General features: G+C 48.1%; 1 protein-coding gene across 3 annotated transcripts in view; it reads left to right on the top strand.

Annotated features, from left to right (window-relative positions):
* The first annotated feature begins 848 nt into the window (after nt 1-848).
* Nucleotides 849-18,336, top strand: part of EYA3 (EYA transcriptional coactivator and phosphatase 3) — a 57,712-nt gene continuing 40,224 nt past the window's right edge. For 2 of the 3 annotated variants that reach the window (XM_064471394.1, XM_064471392.1), the window contains exon 1: nt 14,424-14,442. In XM_064471394.1, coding sequence (XP_064327464.1) covers nt 14,440-14,442 — 3 coding nt within the window. In that variant the 5' untranslated portion in view covers nt 14,424-14,439. Of the gene's footprint in view, nt 963-14,423; nt 14,443-18,336 lie in introns of those variants that run through there. The other variant, XM_064471393.1, reaches the window with a different exon arrangement.

The following is an 18,336-nucleotide window of genomic DNA, read 5'->3' as shown; positions in this document are numbered from 1 at the left end:
GACCCGCTAAGAAGGGAAGGGGAAAGAAAGAATTTCAGAGAGCAAAGAGCTTCCGAAAAACCCGCTGGAGCTCCAAGGCCAGGCAGAACTCCCGGCCTCTCCGGCCGGCCCGGGCAGGCTCCTCCGGCGGCACCGCGTCCCGCGGCTCCAGCAGCGCGGCGGGGGGCGAGCCCTGCTGCGGCCCCCCGCGCTGCGCTGCCGCCCCACAGCGCCGCGGCGGCCGCGACCCCCGGCCCAGCCGAGGCCCCCCTCGATATCCCGGGGGAAATGGCACCTTCTGCTGAGCCGTCAGCGTGGCCCACCCCAGCCTGGAAACAGACTGAGCCGAGGCCGGCAGGTGTGGGTGACGCGGCCGTAACCGCGAGGAGAGCCGAGACCGAGAGGGAGCGTCCCGCCTCCGGAGGCGCCGAGAGCGGGGTGACAAAGCGCGTAGTCGAGAACAGCTACCGGGGATGTGGAGAAGAACTAAAACCCGGTGTCCTTCAGGCGAACTATCATCATTCTAACACTAAAAGTCGCGCCCATAGGCAGAAACCCCCCACTCACATAAGCCCCTCGCTCTCTGAGCGTGCGTGGTGGACTGAAAGGGAGCTGTGCCTCTAGGGCGAAATGAGAAAGTAAATAATTAGCGGCTGGGGGTGCGAGCACCGGCTGCGACCGACACACGGAACCGGACAAACGCCCTGCAGCGGCGCGGGGCGCGGCTCTGCGCGGCAACGGGCCGAATAAGGCGCCTCGGCCCGGCGCGGGTCTGGTGTCGTGCCCGGACCCGAGGCGCCCGCTTTGCGGGGACACCCCCGCGCCCGCTGCCCCGCGGCCGCCCGCCGCGGCCCGGGCCGGGGCCGCCCCCGTCACTTCCGCGGCCGCCGCTCTGCTTCCGGGCGGCCTGCGGCGGGCGGGGGCGCCGCTGCCATGTCCGCTGCGGGACGCGCTCCCGGGCCCGGCTGCGGAGCCGCCTCTCGGTAAGCGCCCGCCCGGGAAGGCCCGGCCCGGCCCGGCCGCGCCCGGCGCCGCTGCGGGGAGGGCGGCGCGGGGGCCTCTCCCGCCCCGAGCGCGCCCGGCGCCGCCACTCCGCCACGGGGCGGGCCGGGCCCCGGCGGGCCCGAGCTCCGAGGGGGCGGCGCGGGAATGAAGCGTGTGCGATCTCGTCCCCGTCCCTCCCCCCCCCCCGCCCCGAAGGGAAGCCCGAGCGGCGGGGCCGCGCGAGGGCCCGGGGTTCGCCGCTCCCGGGGCGCGGCGGGGGTCGCCCGGGAGAGGTGGGGGGCAGCCCCGAGGCGCAGAAAGACACCGAGCGAGTCCCTTAGCGGGGGTGGCCGGGACGGAGAGCGCCGGGCGCCGGGGCCGTGCCCGGCCGGGCGCGTTCCGCGGGTGGCTTCGGCTCAGGGCAGCCCTGCCCAGGCCGTGTTGGCTTCGCAAGGCGGCACTTCCTCGTCGCCGCGTGGGTCCGGTTGCTCGCATGGGAGCTCCTGCGGACGGGTCCGAGAGGTCTGGGCTTGGCAGGGCCCCGGTCCGCGGTCGCAGGCCCTGCTGAGCCCGGTCGGCTCTGCCGTCCCTGGTGCCGGCGATGCTGCGCGGGGTCGCTGAGGCGTTATGTGGAGCCAGCCCGAGCGCAGCCTGCTCTGTTCGCTTTCTGCACTGCATGGTGTGACTGGATTGTTTCCAGACTGGAGTTGGTCCTTGATGCAGCGTAGCTGCAGTAACTCAGATGGAGCATCGTACAAAGGAGTCTTGGTGGAGTTTGCTTTTGGTATGGAGCGAGCTCTGCTGCTGCGATGCACTTAGTCTGCAGTGTACTAACTGGTAATTAAAAGTCAACCATACTGATTAAGATAAGATTTTTATGGTTATAATTATCTGCCTGTGTTGTTTGGTTTCCTTCAATTTTGTCTGTTGTAGATTATCTTAAAATCATGATACTGAATAAGATAGGTTTTGTTGAGAATCGTGGCAATTCACATGCCTAAGCCGCTGTTTTCATAACAGGTCGCTTTTAAAAAATCACGAGGGCAGTGGCTTCCTCAGCCTGCAAAATCCTGACCTATCAGGCCGTGCCCATTGTGTTTTGGGTTTTTTCTTGTCGCCTCACGGTGTGATACTTCTTAGTTGTGCGGTTCTGCGGTCCAATTTTTGCCACGCAAACGATACGCAGGTACGTTCTCACAGCTCTGTGTCTAAAAGGAAGCTGAGGTTAAGGTCTAGTAGTTTATGAGCCATCACAGTTACTGCGCAGTGTCTTTCTGCAGCTTTCACCTCCCTCTCGGCTCCTCCGTGCAACCTCGGCAGCAGTTATGGCGCCTTGGTAACTGCGTGGTGTTGGGTTGCGTGACAAATTTGATCGAAAAACTCTTGCTTCCCCATTGCAGATGTATGCAATAGCTGTCATAATTCCTGAGTAATGGGTGACTTTGGAAGGATTCATAGCTTCTCAAAACTTTGCCTTGTAAATATGCAGATGTTGAATGAGTTTTGAATAGAATATGTCTGACTGCACTTTATTAAATGGGTTTCCATGTTTTGTGTTAACGGGTTGCAGAACCTCTACAGCAGAATAACGTACGTCTTCCCATCTTTCGCGTACCAAAGGGTAGTGATCCAATTGTATGTGTAGTCGTATATAAACTATACTGAAATATTTTAGCTGAATGAAAAGCCTAGCAAGTAGCGTGTTCCTGTGTGCAAGTCATGTTATGCGTAAAGATTCAAGGCTTAAAGCAGATAATATGTCATTGTGGACGTGAGTAACGCAGGGCCTGTATTCCTAGTTATCAGAGGTAGGATGTTTTTTTTTCCTTCCCCGTCAGTCTGTGCTTTCTATTCCCCCCTCCCCCAAAAGGTGCTCCTAGAAAATGGATGTTTGTTAAAACTTGCACTGGGGCTGCAAAACCATGTGATCGAAAAAGGAGCTGTCAGGATGTACAGGAAACTTCTGAGCCTTCAATGGAATGGCGTTGGGGTTTAACAACCAGTATTTTCTGTTTGCTCTCGCACCCAGCAGTGCACGGACACCACGCCTACAGACAGAATTGTCTCTTGCAGCGGCTCCTGAGTGGTTTTGTCACTTAAACCATGACCAGTGGCACACACTGGTTAGCTGTAAGTTGACAAAGGTCTTTTTCAGTTTTTCTTGCTTTGTATTAATTTATTATCTTTCTTTCATCCTAACTTGTCTGGAAGTTTTTCCTTTAATTGGTTAAAGAGCAGCAAAACAAGCATCTCTTCAGGAGTGGCCCCTCTCTAGCAGTGATTCAAGGGCAGGTCGTGCGGGTGCTATGGCTGGAGGCCCTCCAGTACTCGAGGGTAAAATTTCATAGAATCGTGGAATGCCCTGAGCTGGAGGGGACTCACAAGGACTGTCAAGTCCAGCTCCTGTCCCCACACATGACAACCCCAAATTCACACCGTGTCTCTGAGGGCCTTGGCCAAGCGCTTCTGGAACATCGCTGGTGCCGTGATGCCTCCCTGGGGAGCCTGTGCCAGGGCTCCACCACCCTCTGGGGGAAGAGCCTTTCCCTAATGCCCAGCCTAACCCTCCCCTGGCACATCTCCCTGCCGTTCCCTCGGGGCCTGCCATTCCTTCAGGTCCTTCAAATCCTTTCTTCTTTCTTGCAGCCGCCTCTTGCAGCTTCAGTGAAGGTGGTGCTGCAAGGGGTCAGATCTCCTAATGCGTGACTCAAACCTGATGTTCAGGAGAGTGCTGAGGGAGAAAGACACAGCATGTTGTAGCAGGCTCTTCGGTGTATGGCATCATTTTGAGCCACACCGCACCAGTCACTGCTGTCTTGCCTCTCCTGGTTGTCACCGATCAGTCCCGTAACTGGGCCATATAACTAGAAAACCAGCTTTGTATTTAGAAAAATAATTTAGTATTGTGATGCAGCTGATGGGGAAGGTTTTCCATCTCTTAGATAAACTCTTGGGGTTAAAGGTATGGCTGATCTCATCTCATCTCAGGGATGATTGAACCGGTTCTTCAGTTCTGTAGAAGACGAGGCTCTCATGAGCTGAGACCCACTGACAGAGCTGTTCTCACACCCCAAGAGCATCCCGAGCCTTGAAGTTTGTGTTTGAATAATGACAGTCCTGTATCTCTGAGAGTCACCAGTGGAGCATAACATGAAGTGTGTGGCAGCTTTAAACCTTGGGTTATGGTTCATATTTCTATAAATATACTCTCGTATGTAATTCCATTTTGAAGACTTTACAAACCAGTCTCATACTAATGTCTTTTCTGTGGCAATCTTTTTGCCCTATTCTCTTTGAGAGAGCTTAAGAAATTCTTCATGAAGTATGATTGATTTAAGATGATCACGGTAGAAAAATGCATATTCAGGACCAAGATGATTTGAAGAAGTAGGTGATTAATTATTCTTCAGAGCAGAAAACAAAGTGGCAGCTGTTTTCAAAACCACATGGAAGTATTCTGAAGTACACTCGATCACTGGTTTCCTCTAAATTTCCCCGTGCTGCTTTTTTGGTAAAAGCATAGTTGTTCTCATATATCTGTTGGGGAAAACCCTGTTGGTCCAAGGCTTTGAAGTTGAACATATAACTCTGGTCCCATTTGCAATATGTCTGATATTTTATTAATACCTTTATAAGAGCTCTTGAAATTTCATAAGCTGTTTCCTTGATTATTCAGTGTACTTTAAATCCCCAATTCCTGTCCAGCCAGAACTTTTGGGGTATAGGGAGGCTCCTTCTAGAAGATAAAGGGACTCAAAGGTAACAGGGTCTACTTTTTTTCATTAGCCAGGCTGGTGTCTGGAGAACTATCAAGACACAGGTTTAATTCTTCTTTTTCTACTGTATCAATTTTTTTTTTTCTATCCAGTAGTTAGCTCTCATGCCAAATCTGCTGCTATGCTGACCTTTCTGGATATGAGGAAAATTAATTCTTTTAATTTTTTTTTTTTTTAAAGTTACAAAATACCCACTCTTGCCTAACCTGGAGAAATCCAAGAATTCCCCATGAGTCAATGATACCACTGCTCTCAGCATTTTAAAATAAGATAGCACAAGTAGTTTGACAATTCTCTGAATTATTAATCTGTGTAGTAGCCTTCCAGGACCTAAAGAATTTCTCTTGGTGCTGTTTTGTCTTCAGCACCAAGTTGTTGAGTAAGTTTCTCTAATCTCTGAATGAAATGACCTATTTTGTGGTTGCTGTTACAAAAAACATACATAATTGGTCTTCACTAAAAGTGTTAGTCCTTGCTGAACCATTGCCAGAATTCAGTGTATGTCACGCAGCTTTTTTCCAGTGAGGGAAGTGAAAGTGGACTAGTTCAAGAGAGTTTTTGGCAGACTCCGTTAGTCAAAGATGACAGCCCTTTGGGGAATTTCTGGATGTTGACAGACTTTGGAGCTACAGGGCAGGAGAAAATACTGTGGACTGCTCTTTCTCAGAGGTCACCTGTTACATATGGTGAGCAAGAAGATACTAATTCCTTGGGCTCTCGTGTAGCCTGAAGGCGTGTGTCATCCTGCTGGTTCTGCCGAAACTTTGGTCCTGTTAGTCACTCACCTGGGGCCTGGTTTCCCCAGGGATGGGCACGCAGTCACAGATGACGGAGCTACCAGGGCTCCAAAAGCTGCAAAAATGAGATATGCCTGCGTTCCTTGCCCATCTCAGCTCCCAAATAAAACTGGTTGTAACTTAATGGAGTGTAGGGTTAAACAGTCTTTGATTGCAACTGCAGTAATTTGCATAATGGGATTCACTTTGCAACTGGTGCCAGCTAAAATCTGGATAAAAAATGACCAGGCCATTTGTCTGCATTCTTTTTGTGTTCTAGATTTTCTGCAATCATCAGAAACTTCAGAAAATACGGCACTATTTTTACTATGACTTACTTGTTGTCTAGTTAGGGATTAATTCTCAGTGACAAGGTCTGAAGAAAATGTGTTTATAGCAATGAAGATATCTTCATGATCTTGTTTGTTTCCTGGAATCAAGCAATGCTTGCGTGTGCCAGAAGGTCAGAGGGCCTGGTCTACGTGATGCCTGAAGCAGTGTAATTAATTATCTTTTTTTGTTTGTTTGGTTTGGTTTGGTTTTTAATATTGACCAGAGAAAAACACAGACACTCACCGTGGAAAGGTGCAGATGCGAAGTTTGAGTCTCTTCTTGTGAACACAGTTGTGTGAACCCTGGAGTCTTGCCTCCTCTTTTTTTTTTTTTTTTTTTTTTTTATTTCCCTCCTTAAAAGCTGTAATTCAGGAAATGCAGTACATTAAAAAAAAAAACCAAAACCAAACTCCCAACGTCCCCCCTTCCTCCCCCCAAAAAAACCCCAAAACCTAAAACCTTGATGGCTCTCCGTCAACCCCTGTTGACTGTTTTGTTGCTGTTGTAATATGTGTAGTTGCCATTTGGCCAAATCTGGTAAAATAGTCCGACTGAGACCCCTGTGGATCAAGAACAATCTCGAACAAGGCTTCTTACATTGTTAAAATGTCAGACCTTTCCTGCTGTCTTTCCTTTGTCCATATCTTTGATATGTGCCATCCGACTCCGTCAGGGCCTTCAAATGCCTTTTCTGTGTGGGTAGCAGAAGTGGAACATGCATTTGGTGACCCTGTGGTGTTGCTGCTTGTGAAGTGCAACAGTGAGTCGTAATCCACGTTAGGTTACTGAACGCCCCACTTTTCTGCAGTTAGAAGAGAACTTGGAAGAATGCAGGGACAAAAAGCAATCTTTCTCGATAGTACAGAAAAAGTTTCGGGTAGGAGAGGTCCAAAGTCTGAAAGTTTCTGTCACCACAATGTTGTTGTCTAGAAGTATATTTTTGTTTTCTGGAGAAGAGAGTTGTTGATTAGAATGAGTCATTGTTTTTAGGTGTTAATACATTTGAGTACTTTTGGGCTGAAGATATTTTGCATGGGCTTAATATGAAAAGTTATGTAATGACTAGAGTGGCAGTTAGATAATTCAAATAAATAATGGCATGAAAGAGAAAAAAGGAAGTGGGATTAGGTGGGAAGACAACAGGAAAGACAAAGGAAATATGAATCTAGTTTTTACTGTGAAAGTTTTGTTGTCCTGGCTGCAAGGTCTTTTGAGGCTCGCGTAGAAACTTTGTACTGGTTTTGTGGTTTTGAATGTAGGTTTATTACTGGTTATCTCAGTCTGGAGCACAGGTAAGCTAGAAGCTCTCACAGTAAAATAACATAAAAAATATAATATAAAATAATAAAAAAGCTCTCGCATAAAATAACAGCCCCTTCTCTTTTATAAAAAATAATGCATGACGTACTCAGGATCAGCTCAGAGATTCTTAGGTTGCATGTGAGTTGGTCCATGCTAGCACGTATTAATTATGATTCATACTGAAGAGCACCTGAACTAACATGGAAGAAAAAGAGAATTGGGAGAAATGTGACCTTTAGGGTGGATTTGGAAAGAAAAAGTCACCAGACATTTCTTTGCCAAAAGAGGAGAGGTTCTCTATCAGTGGAAGGCTGGTGAAAGCATCGGGTTGGGCTGCAGGGGGCCTCAGGAGGTGGCCTCCTCCAGTCTCCTGCTCCTAGAAGAAAGGCTGTTCAGGGTCTTGTCCACTGGGGTTTTGAAAATGTGCAAGGGTGGGCGTTTCACCACCCCCGTGGGTCACTCTTCCGATGCAGACCACTGACATGGTGAATGAATTTTTCCTCATGTCAAACTGGGATTTTCCTTGTTGCAATTTATGACCATTATCTCTTTCTCTAGGCACTTGAGATGAGTCTGGCTGTGTCTTTTCTAAGAATCTTTTTAGCCTAGCTTGAGACAAGCCTTCATTGCTGCCAGGACGCACAGCTGACTCATGTTGAACTTCTTGTCCACCAGGATCTCCAGTTTCCTTCCTGCAGAACTGTGACCTCTCATCTTGTTCCAGCCTGTCCTCTGCATGGGGTTGCCCCATCCCTAGGGCAGCACATAGCACGTGCCCTTGTTGAACGTCATGAGGTTCCTGCCAGCCCATGCTTCCAGTGTGTCACAGACCATCTGAATTGCAGTTCTGCTTTTCAGGCTTTTGGGCCGCACCCCCCAGGTTGGTCTTATCCACAGATTTTTTTTTTTTTTTTTTTTTTTGAAGGAGCGTTCTGTGCTGTTGCGCTGGTCGTGATGAAGATAATATTTTGTCCGCTATCGGCTCTTGTAGGTGGCCTTTTGTTACCAGCCACTAGTTAGACTGTAGACCTGTAATCAGTCCTTTGAACCTGGCAGTCCAGACAATTTTTCCTCCACCATGTCATCTGTCCATAGTTCATACCTGCCTGGTCTGGCTGTAAGGATGCTGAAGGACTCTGCCTCACTGAAACGAGCTACAGAGTGTTTATAGTTCTCTTATTCCACAGAGCAAATATTGCATCAGAAAGGGCAGTCAAGCTGGCCAGGCACCATTTCCCTTTGGTGGATCCATGCTTCTTGTTCCTAATAGCTTTCTTGTCCTTCATGTGCATGCAAATCACGTGCGGATTTGCTCCACGGTCCCCTGAGATGCTGAGGCAAGCCTGACTGGATGGTATCGCCCTTATTGCCTCTCTTGGAAGTGACATTTGCCCTTCTGCAGTCATCAGTCACCTCCTGGATTGATATGACCATTCAAAAATGATAGAAATCAGCTCCTTCTCCATCCCGTTTGGTCTTACGGAGTTGTATGTGTCCAGTTTTCTTAAGGCAGTCTCTAACTTCATCTTTCCATATCGTTGTCAGTGTCTGGGAGCCGCAGGGACACACTGGTCCTGAAGGGAAGGGACGCCCAATGTCGTAGCAAGGCAGGCAGCAGCAGTGGCCTCACCAGCAAGGGTGCAGTCGCTCAGGACCCACGGGGTGAGGAGGGCAAGTGGGGCAATGGCAGGTCGCTGGGTTAAGGCAAGAGCCTGGGTTGGCAGAGGGACCCGTGGTGAGGCAGCTTTGAGGTCAAGCTGGGAAGTCAAGTTTAGTGCAGGTGAGTGCCAAAGGAGGGAGCTCCTGAGGCAGGGAGTGGAGACCTTCACTGAAGCTTCCAGAAGAGCTTTCTGGAAAAGCTGTCAGCAGGGTCACGAACTGTACTATGTTGCCCTGAGCCAAGGTAACCAAGACTCCAGAAGAGGGGATATTTGCTGGGGGCCCTGTCAGGTGGCACTTTATTCCTCCAAGCTCTGCCACAAGGCACAAGGAACTGGTGGGGCTGAGAGCAGACCTTGGTGGTAAAGCCTGAAGCAAGGAAGACAATGCATCAGCCTTTGCTGTGTCCTTGATCGGTTGCCCTGCTCAGCATCCAACCACTGGTTTTCTTGGGTTTTTTTGCTGCCAGCATGCTCGCAGGAGCCCTAGAAGCCCTTCTTGATGCCCTTTGCATCCCGGGTCAGATCTGAGCCAGCCAGGCTTCTGATCTCTGCATGCTTCATCAGTTCTGGTCAATTCCTCACAGCTATCTGGTCTTTGCTTGGCCTCCAATGTTTCCTTTTTGAGCTTAGTCAGAAGTTCACTTTCCGGCCAAACTGTTGCCCTTCTGCATCTGCTCCTTCTCCTGCCTGGGATGGACTGTTCTTGGAGGAAGCTGTCCGTGAGGACAGCTGCGTTGCTCCTCAGGCCCTCCTGTAGTACTGTACCTATTGGATCAGTTTCCTGAACAAACTGTAATCTGGCTGTTTATTTTGCTACTTGTCCTCTTCACTTCTGGGATCTTGAAGTCTTACCCTGTCACATCACCACATAAAAAAATTATCTTTGATGCATTGAGAAACCTGACTTTTGTGTGCCCCACCGTGTTGCCCTCGCAGCAGATGCTGGGGTGAGTGAAGCCCCTCTTGCAAACTGTAGCGTGCGATCACTAGGTTTCTTCCAGCTGTTTAAAGCAGCCTTCATTCACTTCTTGACAGATGATCTGTAGTGGACATCCACCGCAACATTCCTCTTTTTTGGCTGCCCTTTTTACTCTGTTCAAGATGATTAGGGGTCTATCCATCATGCTGTAGCAGAGCTGGTTTATCTGAGCATTTTTGTCACCCTGCCTTACCTGTGTTATCCCCTACTTGGTAGGTCTTCCCTGACAAACCTAGCTAAAAGCCCTCTAACTCAGTTAGCAGCAGACAGGGCGTAGCGGTCACCTCGGAGGCTGGAGAAGAGACAGCACTGTAGTACCCTGAACATTGGTGCTTAGACTGGTTTTGTCCAGCATTTTCACCAGTGACCCAGAGAAATGAATGACTGGTGAAATCCCCAAGTTTACTGATGTTAGGGAACTTTTGAGCCTTAAAAAGCCACACCAAAGGCAGAAGGCTATCCCCAAACTGAGTGATTAAAAAGGTGGCAGAAGAGCTGCAGTGTAGATGAATTTGTGAAAACTTAAGGTAATTAACATCAACGCAGTTTAGACTGCTTTCACTACAATATGGGTAATTCACCTAGGGAAAAGCGATCTAAACTGCATCTACCTACGGCTGAACTCAGAACAGGCAGTTACGGCTCCAGGAGGAGAACCTGAGAGTGATGGTTCGTTGAAGTGATCACTCGCTGTAAACGGGAGCCAAACAAAAAGCCAGCGATGCTGGCTGTCATTAGGAAGGGTGTTGAAAACAACAGACATTGTTTCACTGCTCTGCAGTAAGGCTGTGGTTGCAGCCACATCTCATACACTGTGTGCAGCTCTGGTCGCCGCGTCTCAGGCGGGAGCAGAGGTTGTAGGGGATGGAGTAGGTGCCTTATGAAGAGAAGATGAAGCTTGAGACTGATGTGGAGAGAGAATGTAATCAAGGTGTACAAAATCCTGAAGGCAGGGACATGCTGAAATTGGAGCTGCTCACCCAGTCCTGCCGTACTAGGACCGAAAGTACTCGGAAACTCCTTGGAGTTGGGTGGGAGACAGCGAAGAAGTTCTTCACGCGGCAGGCTGTGGGCTGCTCTGGGCAGCCGTGGGAGCTGCCGACCACAGCCGGTGCGGAGAGGGACCGGGCAGGCTCATGGCAAACAGGCCCGTGAGCGGGTGCTGGAGGCCGGGGCAGGGGCGTCCCCTTGGCGGTCCCACGCCGTGGCTGCTGGAGGGGCGTGCGGGGGTGGTGGGGGGCGGCCAGGCGCACGCGCTGCCCGCGGCGGCATCTGCAGTTGGAGGCAGCAAAGCGGGGCTGGGCTGGGCTGGGCTGGACGGACCATTTGTCTGACCCGGCAGGGTGTTTCTGTGCTCCCACCTGCCTCTGCCAGCGGGACTGATGCTGTGTGAAGCAAATGGTTTAATAAATCTGCTTAATTAAAAGCAGTGGCTCCTACCGAGCAGCTGAGCCTAGAACACCGTCATTTAGACTGTTTTTTTCCCCAGTAAAAAATCTCACATATCCAGTACTTTATTCTTTCTTTAATTTTTTGAGCAGGTTACTCTAGCAACTGTTGTTGCTAAGACACAAATGGCTGCAGATGTTCTCAGAACTGATTGCACTGTGATAAATACCGTGGCTGCCTCTAATGCAAAATAACAAAAGAAACAAGTAAATTTACTGTAGTCACAACCTTTTAAATAAAATTGTGGTGAAAGTCGAGTACTGAAACGGTTTCTCTAATAGAACCATAGGTTAACTTCCTTGTAGCCTCTCATGGTAGCTACAGGACTTTTTAATATGTATTAGTGAAATCTTTTATTGAAAATAAAGTTTAGAGCTGCATAAAGTAAATAATTCCTTTTTTGTGGTTAACGTGATGCAGATTTGCTGTCTGACTAATAGAGGATTAAAAATTTCAGTCTTTCATTCAGGAAATTTCCTCATCTGTTCGAATGTGTCTGAAGTGGCTTCTAGAAATTAAAAGTAGTATCCTCTGCTCTTTGAAAGCTTGTTTTAAAAAGCTTTTAAGACAAACAGCATTTTTTCCCCTGGAGCTGCAGCTTATCTAAAACACAAAAATGTGTGAGAGCGACAAGATACTAGGTACCCATCTTATCATTTGTGGTCTTCAGAAAAAATGGATTAAGCCTCAGTGCACGTTGAATCCTCATGAACAGAGGGCGTAGATCTTTTTCTACTTTTCTTATGTTTACATAAACTCCTGTGCTTTGTTTTGTAACTAAAAGGTTGAGGGCAGTTTCGTGTTCTTGTGCCGCGTGCGCTCTGCACGTTAGATCTATCTAGAAGGAATCGCTGACTTGTTTCTGGGCTCAGTGGGAGTTGTTTTTCTCAAGGATGAAGCTGTTATTTCCAAATTTCCCTTTTGTGAAAACAGTTCGTTTCCCCATTAAAAATTTCCCTGCTGTGTTTCAAAATCATATTTAACAGAATTGCAAAAGAGCTGGGAAACCATGCTGCGTGTGTGTCGTTCAAGCGGAGTGACCTGCAGACAGCCTTAACGTGGATAGCCCTGCGAGGATTTAAAAATAACATGAAAATTCCTATTAATCAAATTGGCATTGCTTAGGGTAAAACTGTATCTGTATTACCACATTTAATTTCACTAACTCTCTCACTTTGTAAATATGGTGCTTTTTTTTTTTCCATTTTAAGATTATGAAATTTTAATCAAACCATGATTTTTCAGTCCTACAGGACTGTTCATAGGCTTGTCACGGCTGCTCGTACCTTCGAAAATAGGGCATGCGATCTGCCTTCCCTGTAACTTTTACAGTGTTTGATTCTGAGTCTTCCCCAGTTAATAAAGAGGAGGAGAGAGGGCATGGAGAGGGAGCAGTAAACAGCCCCGCAGATCTCGCAGCAAAGGTTTGTGCTTTGGTATTCTTCACAGTACTTGCAAATACCCGTGTGTGTTGTGTGTGGGTGTGTGCGTGGAGGGTGAGGAAAAGCGAAGAATAGCGGAGTATAAATCTCTCTGCCATGAGATTTCCTGGAGCTGTTGAAGATACGAAATCAGCAGGCTGGTGTGTAACACAGCTTTCATTCATTAACTCCATTCCACTTTGTTTTTTTAAACTGCTGCTCTCTGCTGCTGAAAAAGGAAAATAGTAGAGAACTGTACTTAGAGAAGGGGTGGATTTAACAAAACAAAGCTTGAGATGTAGTGTCTCAAAGAAGGATTTAGAGGGAATTTTAAAGAATTTTTTTGGGGAGCAAAGCTGTTGTCAGAGGAGTTGGTTGCTGATACTGTTAAAGTAGGATGTGGGGGTGTCACAATTTCAAGTTAGAAACCCTTTTCCCTCTTTACCTGATTTGTTTTTTCAAACTCCGGAGTAATGCACCTATTTCATCTGCTTGGCTGTCATCGGGCGACTGCCTTAATGCGATACTTACCAATTCAGATTACAAATTCACCGTGAGCACCAAGGGAAGGAGATCATTCATTGTGTTGCTTGCAGGTCTGCTTGTGAAAGCCATTAATTTGTATTAAGTATTTCATTCCTTAGTGGAGGAGGACAGCTAGATGGCCCCCTCCTGCTCGCCCCTGCCTTTCTTCGCACGCCGCTGGAGCTGCATTAGCCTACTGAGGACTGCAACTCCCCTTTCTTTAAAGAATCTGTAAAGTTTCTTGAGTTTGTATTCAGACTCACCAGACAGAACATTTTACACACCCAGGTCTCTGCTCACTCCTTCATTTTGTTTGCATTATTGTGGTGGCACAACTTCATGAAGAATTTTCATTACCTTGTTTTTGCCTGAAAGAAGGAAAAAATGAAGCTTAGAGCACAAAATTGTTTGATTCCTCACAGCTCCTATTGGGCTGTTCTATTAGACCAAACCAGGACCCAGGCTGATGCTGCCATCTCCTCTGATCTTTAATCAGGCTGTTTAAAAACTAAATGGAAGATTTTTCAAAACTTTCGAGAATGCCTGTTTTTGCCAGATCCTCGTGAGAGGTCCCGTAGGAGTGGGCAGCGGGCTGGGTTTGCTTGCTCGGTGTAGGCAGAATGCTAGTTTGGCTATGCTGAATACCAAGTTGGAAATATTTCAGCAGCTTGGCTGATGAAGTATTATCGTAGTTGGAATGCTGAGATATGGGAAGAATCAAGTTGTACAGAAACTTTCCTGTGAAACAAGGAGGTTGTATCTATACACCCACGCACACCCTGATGTGGAGGCACGTGGGTTGCTGCCGGTCTGGGGGATGATTGATAGCGTATTATGCCTGAAGATTAAAACTTAAGTCATAAACCTTCAGAATAAAAAGCACTTGGTAGCTGTGCAGTGCATAGTGGCGTCAGTATGTGTCTCTTCTCTCTTAACTTTTTGTATTTACTTATTTGGGTGTTTTTGATTAAATTTAAAAAAAGGGGGGGAGGGAGGGAATCCACCACATCCCACTGTGCCAAATTCTGCTCCTCTCCAAAAGCAGCAGTTTGTCACACGGTGAGTGGCACGAAGTAAAAGCATATTGCAAGGAAAAACACTGCGCTGGTCGGGTGAGGGCTTAGGTTGCTGTGGTTGCACTCCCCGAGCCCGCATTTGTGTAGTGAGCACCATGGGACAGATCGCCGTGAAACGCTCCACTGGAAAATATGGGAAGCTTAGACTCTTCTGCAGCAGCTTAATGCATTGCTGATCATGGTAAGGTGCTGGCCCTTGAGTAAATACGGAGTGGAAATAACTGCCTGGATTTCATTATTGTGCATACAGAACATTTTATTTTAACTTTCTGTTTAATAGATATAATTTCATTACCCTAACTAATGCTTTGTTCTTAGGGAAATAGTGGCTGTTCTAAAGTAATATAAAACCATATCCAAAGAGCTTTTTTCTAATCAGGATAATTACCGCTTGTTGGTTTTATCACGGTATCTTTGACTTCAATTATTTGCAGCTTGAGAGGAGCTGTTCTGTTCCTCAGCCGAAATTTTGTATTGCTAAGCCAAGGCAGATGGGATTGAAAAGAACAGAATGAAAGTATAGCAGTCTAGCCTGATGCTAATAGCGGGTAGCTTTTAGAAATTATATCCATAGTATCTAGTTCGAGAGAGTCTGAGCCAGCGAGACTTCACATTTTAGGTTTGTTAAAACGGAGTTTAGGGCCACTGTACCTAGCTTGCCAGGGCTTTTAATGGGGAATTACTGGCGTAGCGATCTTGTGCAGAACAGAAGGCCGGCAGCTGATCTGCACGATTCTGCAGACCATTCCTCTGCTTTGATGCCTGCTCTTTTGAGGTTGAGATGATGTGTCTCCACAACCTGAGCAAGCAAAATAAAACGTCACGCAAACACCTATCCTCGGTGTTATGCGCAAGCTGGAATTAAACCAGGATGGCTATCTGAAGCAAGTCTAGATTAAATAGTGTTGTTTAATTCAGATATTACAAAATGTTTTTCATCAGATAAATAACGAAAACCTCACCGTAAATGGAAGAAAGTATGGTATTTCGCTGGTTTTCAGAGGCCTAACACTTGACTCATTTTTTTTCTGAATGTTTCTTTTGTTGCTGCAACCCATTTGAGGGCTTGTTGCACACTCAGTTACGTTTTGTACAGGTTTTTCTCGCTCACAAGCCCAGTGCCCCACAGAAGTATTCTCCCTACCAGAATCTCCTTTTCAGACCTCCCTCATGCACACATCAATATAAGCAGATATATAGATGGAAAAAGTGACCAAAGCCCAGCTGCCCCGAAGCTGTTAAGCACCGATTTCTTCTCTGCTGAGGTTAGCAGGCGTCGGGCCCCTTCGGGAGGTCGTGGCTTCGCGTGGGGCGGGGAGCGGGGCTGGCGGCGGCCACCGTTGCCCTGCCCAGCAGCTGCGTTGGCACCCCCACCGTGGGTGCGAGCGCAGCGATCAGGACTCTCTGGAGCTGCAGATATCTGACGTCTGCCTTGATATCTCTTCTGGTGCGGGCACTTAGAGTTTTAAAATGTTCCATAATTGAAAGTGTGGTAACTTTATCTGAAGTGCAGTCGCTTTGCGTTTTAAGTTAAAAACCTAATTTTGAGATTTGAGGTGCCACCAAAAAAATCAGAGGTGTTTACATTCAGTTTTTTAAAATCAGCTTTGGTCATGGCGAGCTGCTTGCTAGATAAGATAATACGCTGAGGTGCTCAAGCTGAGCAGGTGCAAGGCGCTGGGGTTGGTTTTTTGCAAACCCCAGCCTTGGGTGGTGCAGGGGTGCGTCCCCTCCTCCCGGGCAAGGGGCGGCTTACAGCACCTGGAAGTGCCCGGGGCTGGCCGGAGGGCAGGGGTGCCGGTGCACCTGCCTGGGGGCTGGAGCCGGCTGGTGGGCAGCGGCGGGATGACTGTGGTGGAGGGTGCTGGGAGGGAGGCGAACGTGGCCGCAGCAGCTGCTCCCCAGATCCTCCTCCGCAGGGCTTCGGTGCTGAAGCTGTCAGCGGCTTTGCTCAGCCTCTCGCTGCAGCAGGGCAGAGGCAGGCAGCTCCTGCGCCCATGGAGGTGGCGGTGTGGGGAGCCTCCGGCCTCGCTTGTTGCCCAGGTGCTTTCTGTGCCCAGCCATGAGCCGTCGGGTCGCGGCTCTGCAGGAGAGCTTGGTGGTTCGGTGGGTGATATGGGTTAAAAGGCTGCGCAGGCATACGTATATCACTGAGACTTTAGGCCCTCTGTTTTGCCTAAGCGAAAAGTAAATATGATGGTAAAATTATGGATTCATTCACTGTGGCTGTTGCTGAAAAGGGGCATCCTGCGGGCAGGGCAGCGTGCTCTGCCTGTTCCCCATCAGCACTGGGCTGCATGAGACCGGAGCTGATCCCACGAAAACAGCTCAGTAGACAGGTTGTGTTCGGGTGCCTTTTTTCTTTTCCCTTTTTCCTTAGAAGAAGGTCGGCTCCCAGATGCAGGCTGCTGTTCAGCCACAGCAGCACTTTGGGGTCCACGAGGGAAGGGGTGCCAAGTGAGCAGCAGTGGCTTGCTGGGGGTAAGGAGGGGCAGGAACTCTTCCTTCAGCCCCAGCCTGAACTTTTTGTGGTGTAGGAGGCCTTTGCTGGAGAGAAGCCCCACCACCCCCGGCTAGTTGGGTGGGCTGGGTAAGTACCTCCCTTTCACCCTGAAGCACGTGCTGCTGCTTCTGCCTGCTCCTGGGTAGCAACAACAGCTACAAGCACTAAGCCTTTGCGAGATGCCTTCTGCCCAAGCTGCTATTTCTGGAGGTATGGAGTTTTCTCTAGAAGAAAGTGTGAAGCCACCAGAGGTCAAGTTTTCACTTGCCTTCTAGGCATGTGGTTACTGCTCACCTGCTTTGGGTCATTCATTTCCGTGCGGGTGCTACAAGATGCCCTGCTCATTTGGGAGGGGGGGTTTTGTTCACAAGAGCAACTAACATATTCTGACATGACTCTGGGGATCTTTTTGCCTCTCTGATTATTTATACCCTTCTCAAAAACAAAATTAAAGAACTCACAGCTTTTAAACAGAGCATGGAATGGGAGGTTACTGCTGTATGGATCAGAGAGCGATGTGAAATCTTTTTCCGTACTGAAGAGTTTAGTTTGGGACTTTTCTAAAATTACACAATGAAACAGTGTTGGGTAACAAAAATGAAGGACAAGGGACAGGACGGGACCCGTTGGTATCAGTTTCAAATATTCTTGCTGTTGGCCGTTGTAGTCTACACTCCTATAATCTCTGAATGCCACAGTTTCTCTTAAGTCTTAATTTTTATCTGTTATCCCTACAAAAAGTAAAAAGGAAACAAGCATTTATACTGAAAATAAAACCGATTAAAACTGATGAAGGAAAAATTGGAACAGTGACAGTAGTACATTGTATTGTACGTTTCCTTGTGTGTGGTGTGAAGAGGGTAATTTCAAAAGAACCTGAGTTATTGAAGAGACTTACTGTAAATCAGTTGATTTACAGTTAAGGCAATAAAGGTAAGTAGCTTTGATTAGGGGAGACAGCCTTGGAAAATACGCAAACCCTCAATGAAATTTTACCCTGCCATATGTGATAACACCCTGGCATGTAAGACCTTCATCTGCCCTCAAATAAGGGAGAAGAAATCCTTTGTGTTTTCATGGTTAATATGAAGTTATTCCAGGCTGCAAAGCATCCCCATGGTCGGCACGTGGTGCTCCACCGCAGGCTGGCTGCACGTGCTAGGAGTTTAACTAGGTCTGACGGGCTGGGAGGGGGGAATAGCAGTTGGTTTTGGGATGCTGGAAAGTTGTTTCTATTAACTTGTTTAGTCACTTGGCATGGGGACAAGCTCGTGTTGTGGAGGCACCTGAATGCTCCAGACACGATGGGAAAACAGAAAAGCATAGAGACAGCAGAGCCGGGTACGTGGCCTTTTGCATTTCTACTGAGATTTACAGCAAAACTTTCATGGCCGTGGGGGCAGGGATAGGTTGTACCTCAGCACAGAACGACGCTGTATTGAATTTCTTCCAAACCACTAAGTTTTTTTCAGGATTTCTTCTAATTTCTGTAATCCACTGAGGCTGTGCTGTGTGCGGTAATGCACGTGTGTGTGAGACAGCTCTGCTGGGATGGGAGAGCAGGCACCTGCT

The sequence above is a fragment of the Phalacrocorax carbo genome, chromosome 22 (assembly GCF_963921805.1).
Source record: "Phalacrocorax carbo chromosome 22, bPhaCar2.1, whole genome shotgun sequence".
NCBI classification, from domain to species: domain Eukaryota; kingdom Metazoa; phylum Chordata; class Aves; order Suliformes; family Phalacrocoracidae; genus Phalacrocorax; species Phalacrocorax carbo.
Note: the sequence above shows the minus strand (reverse complement) of the source record. Positions and strands in the feature narration are given on the sequence as shown.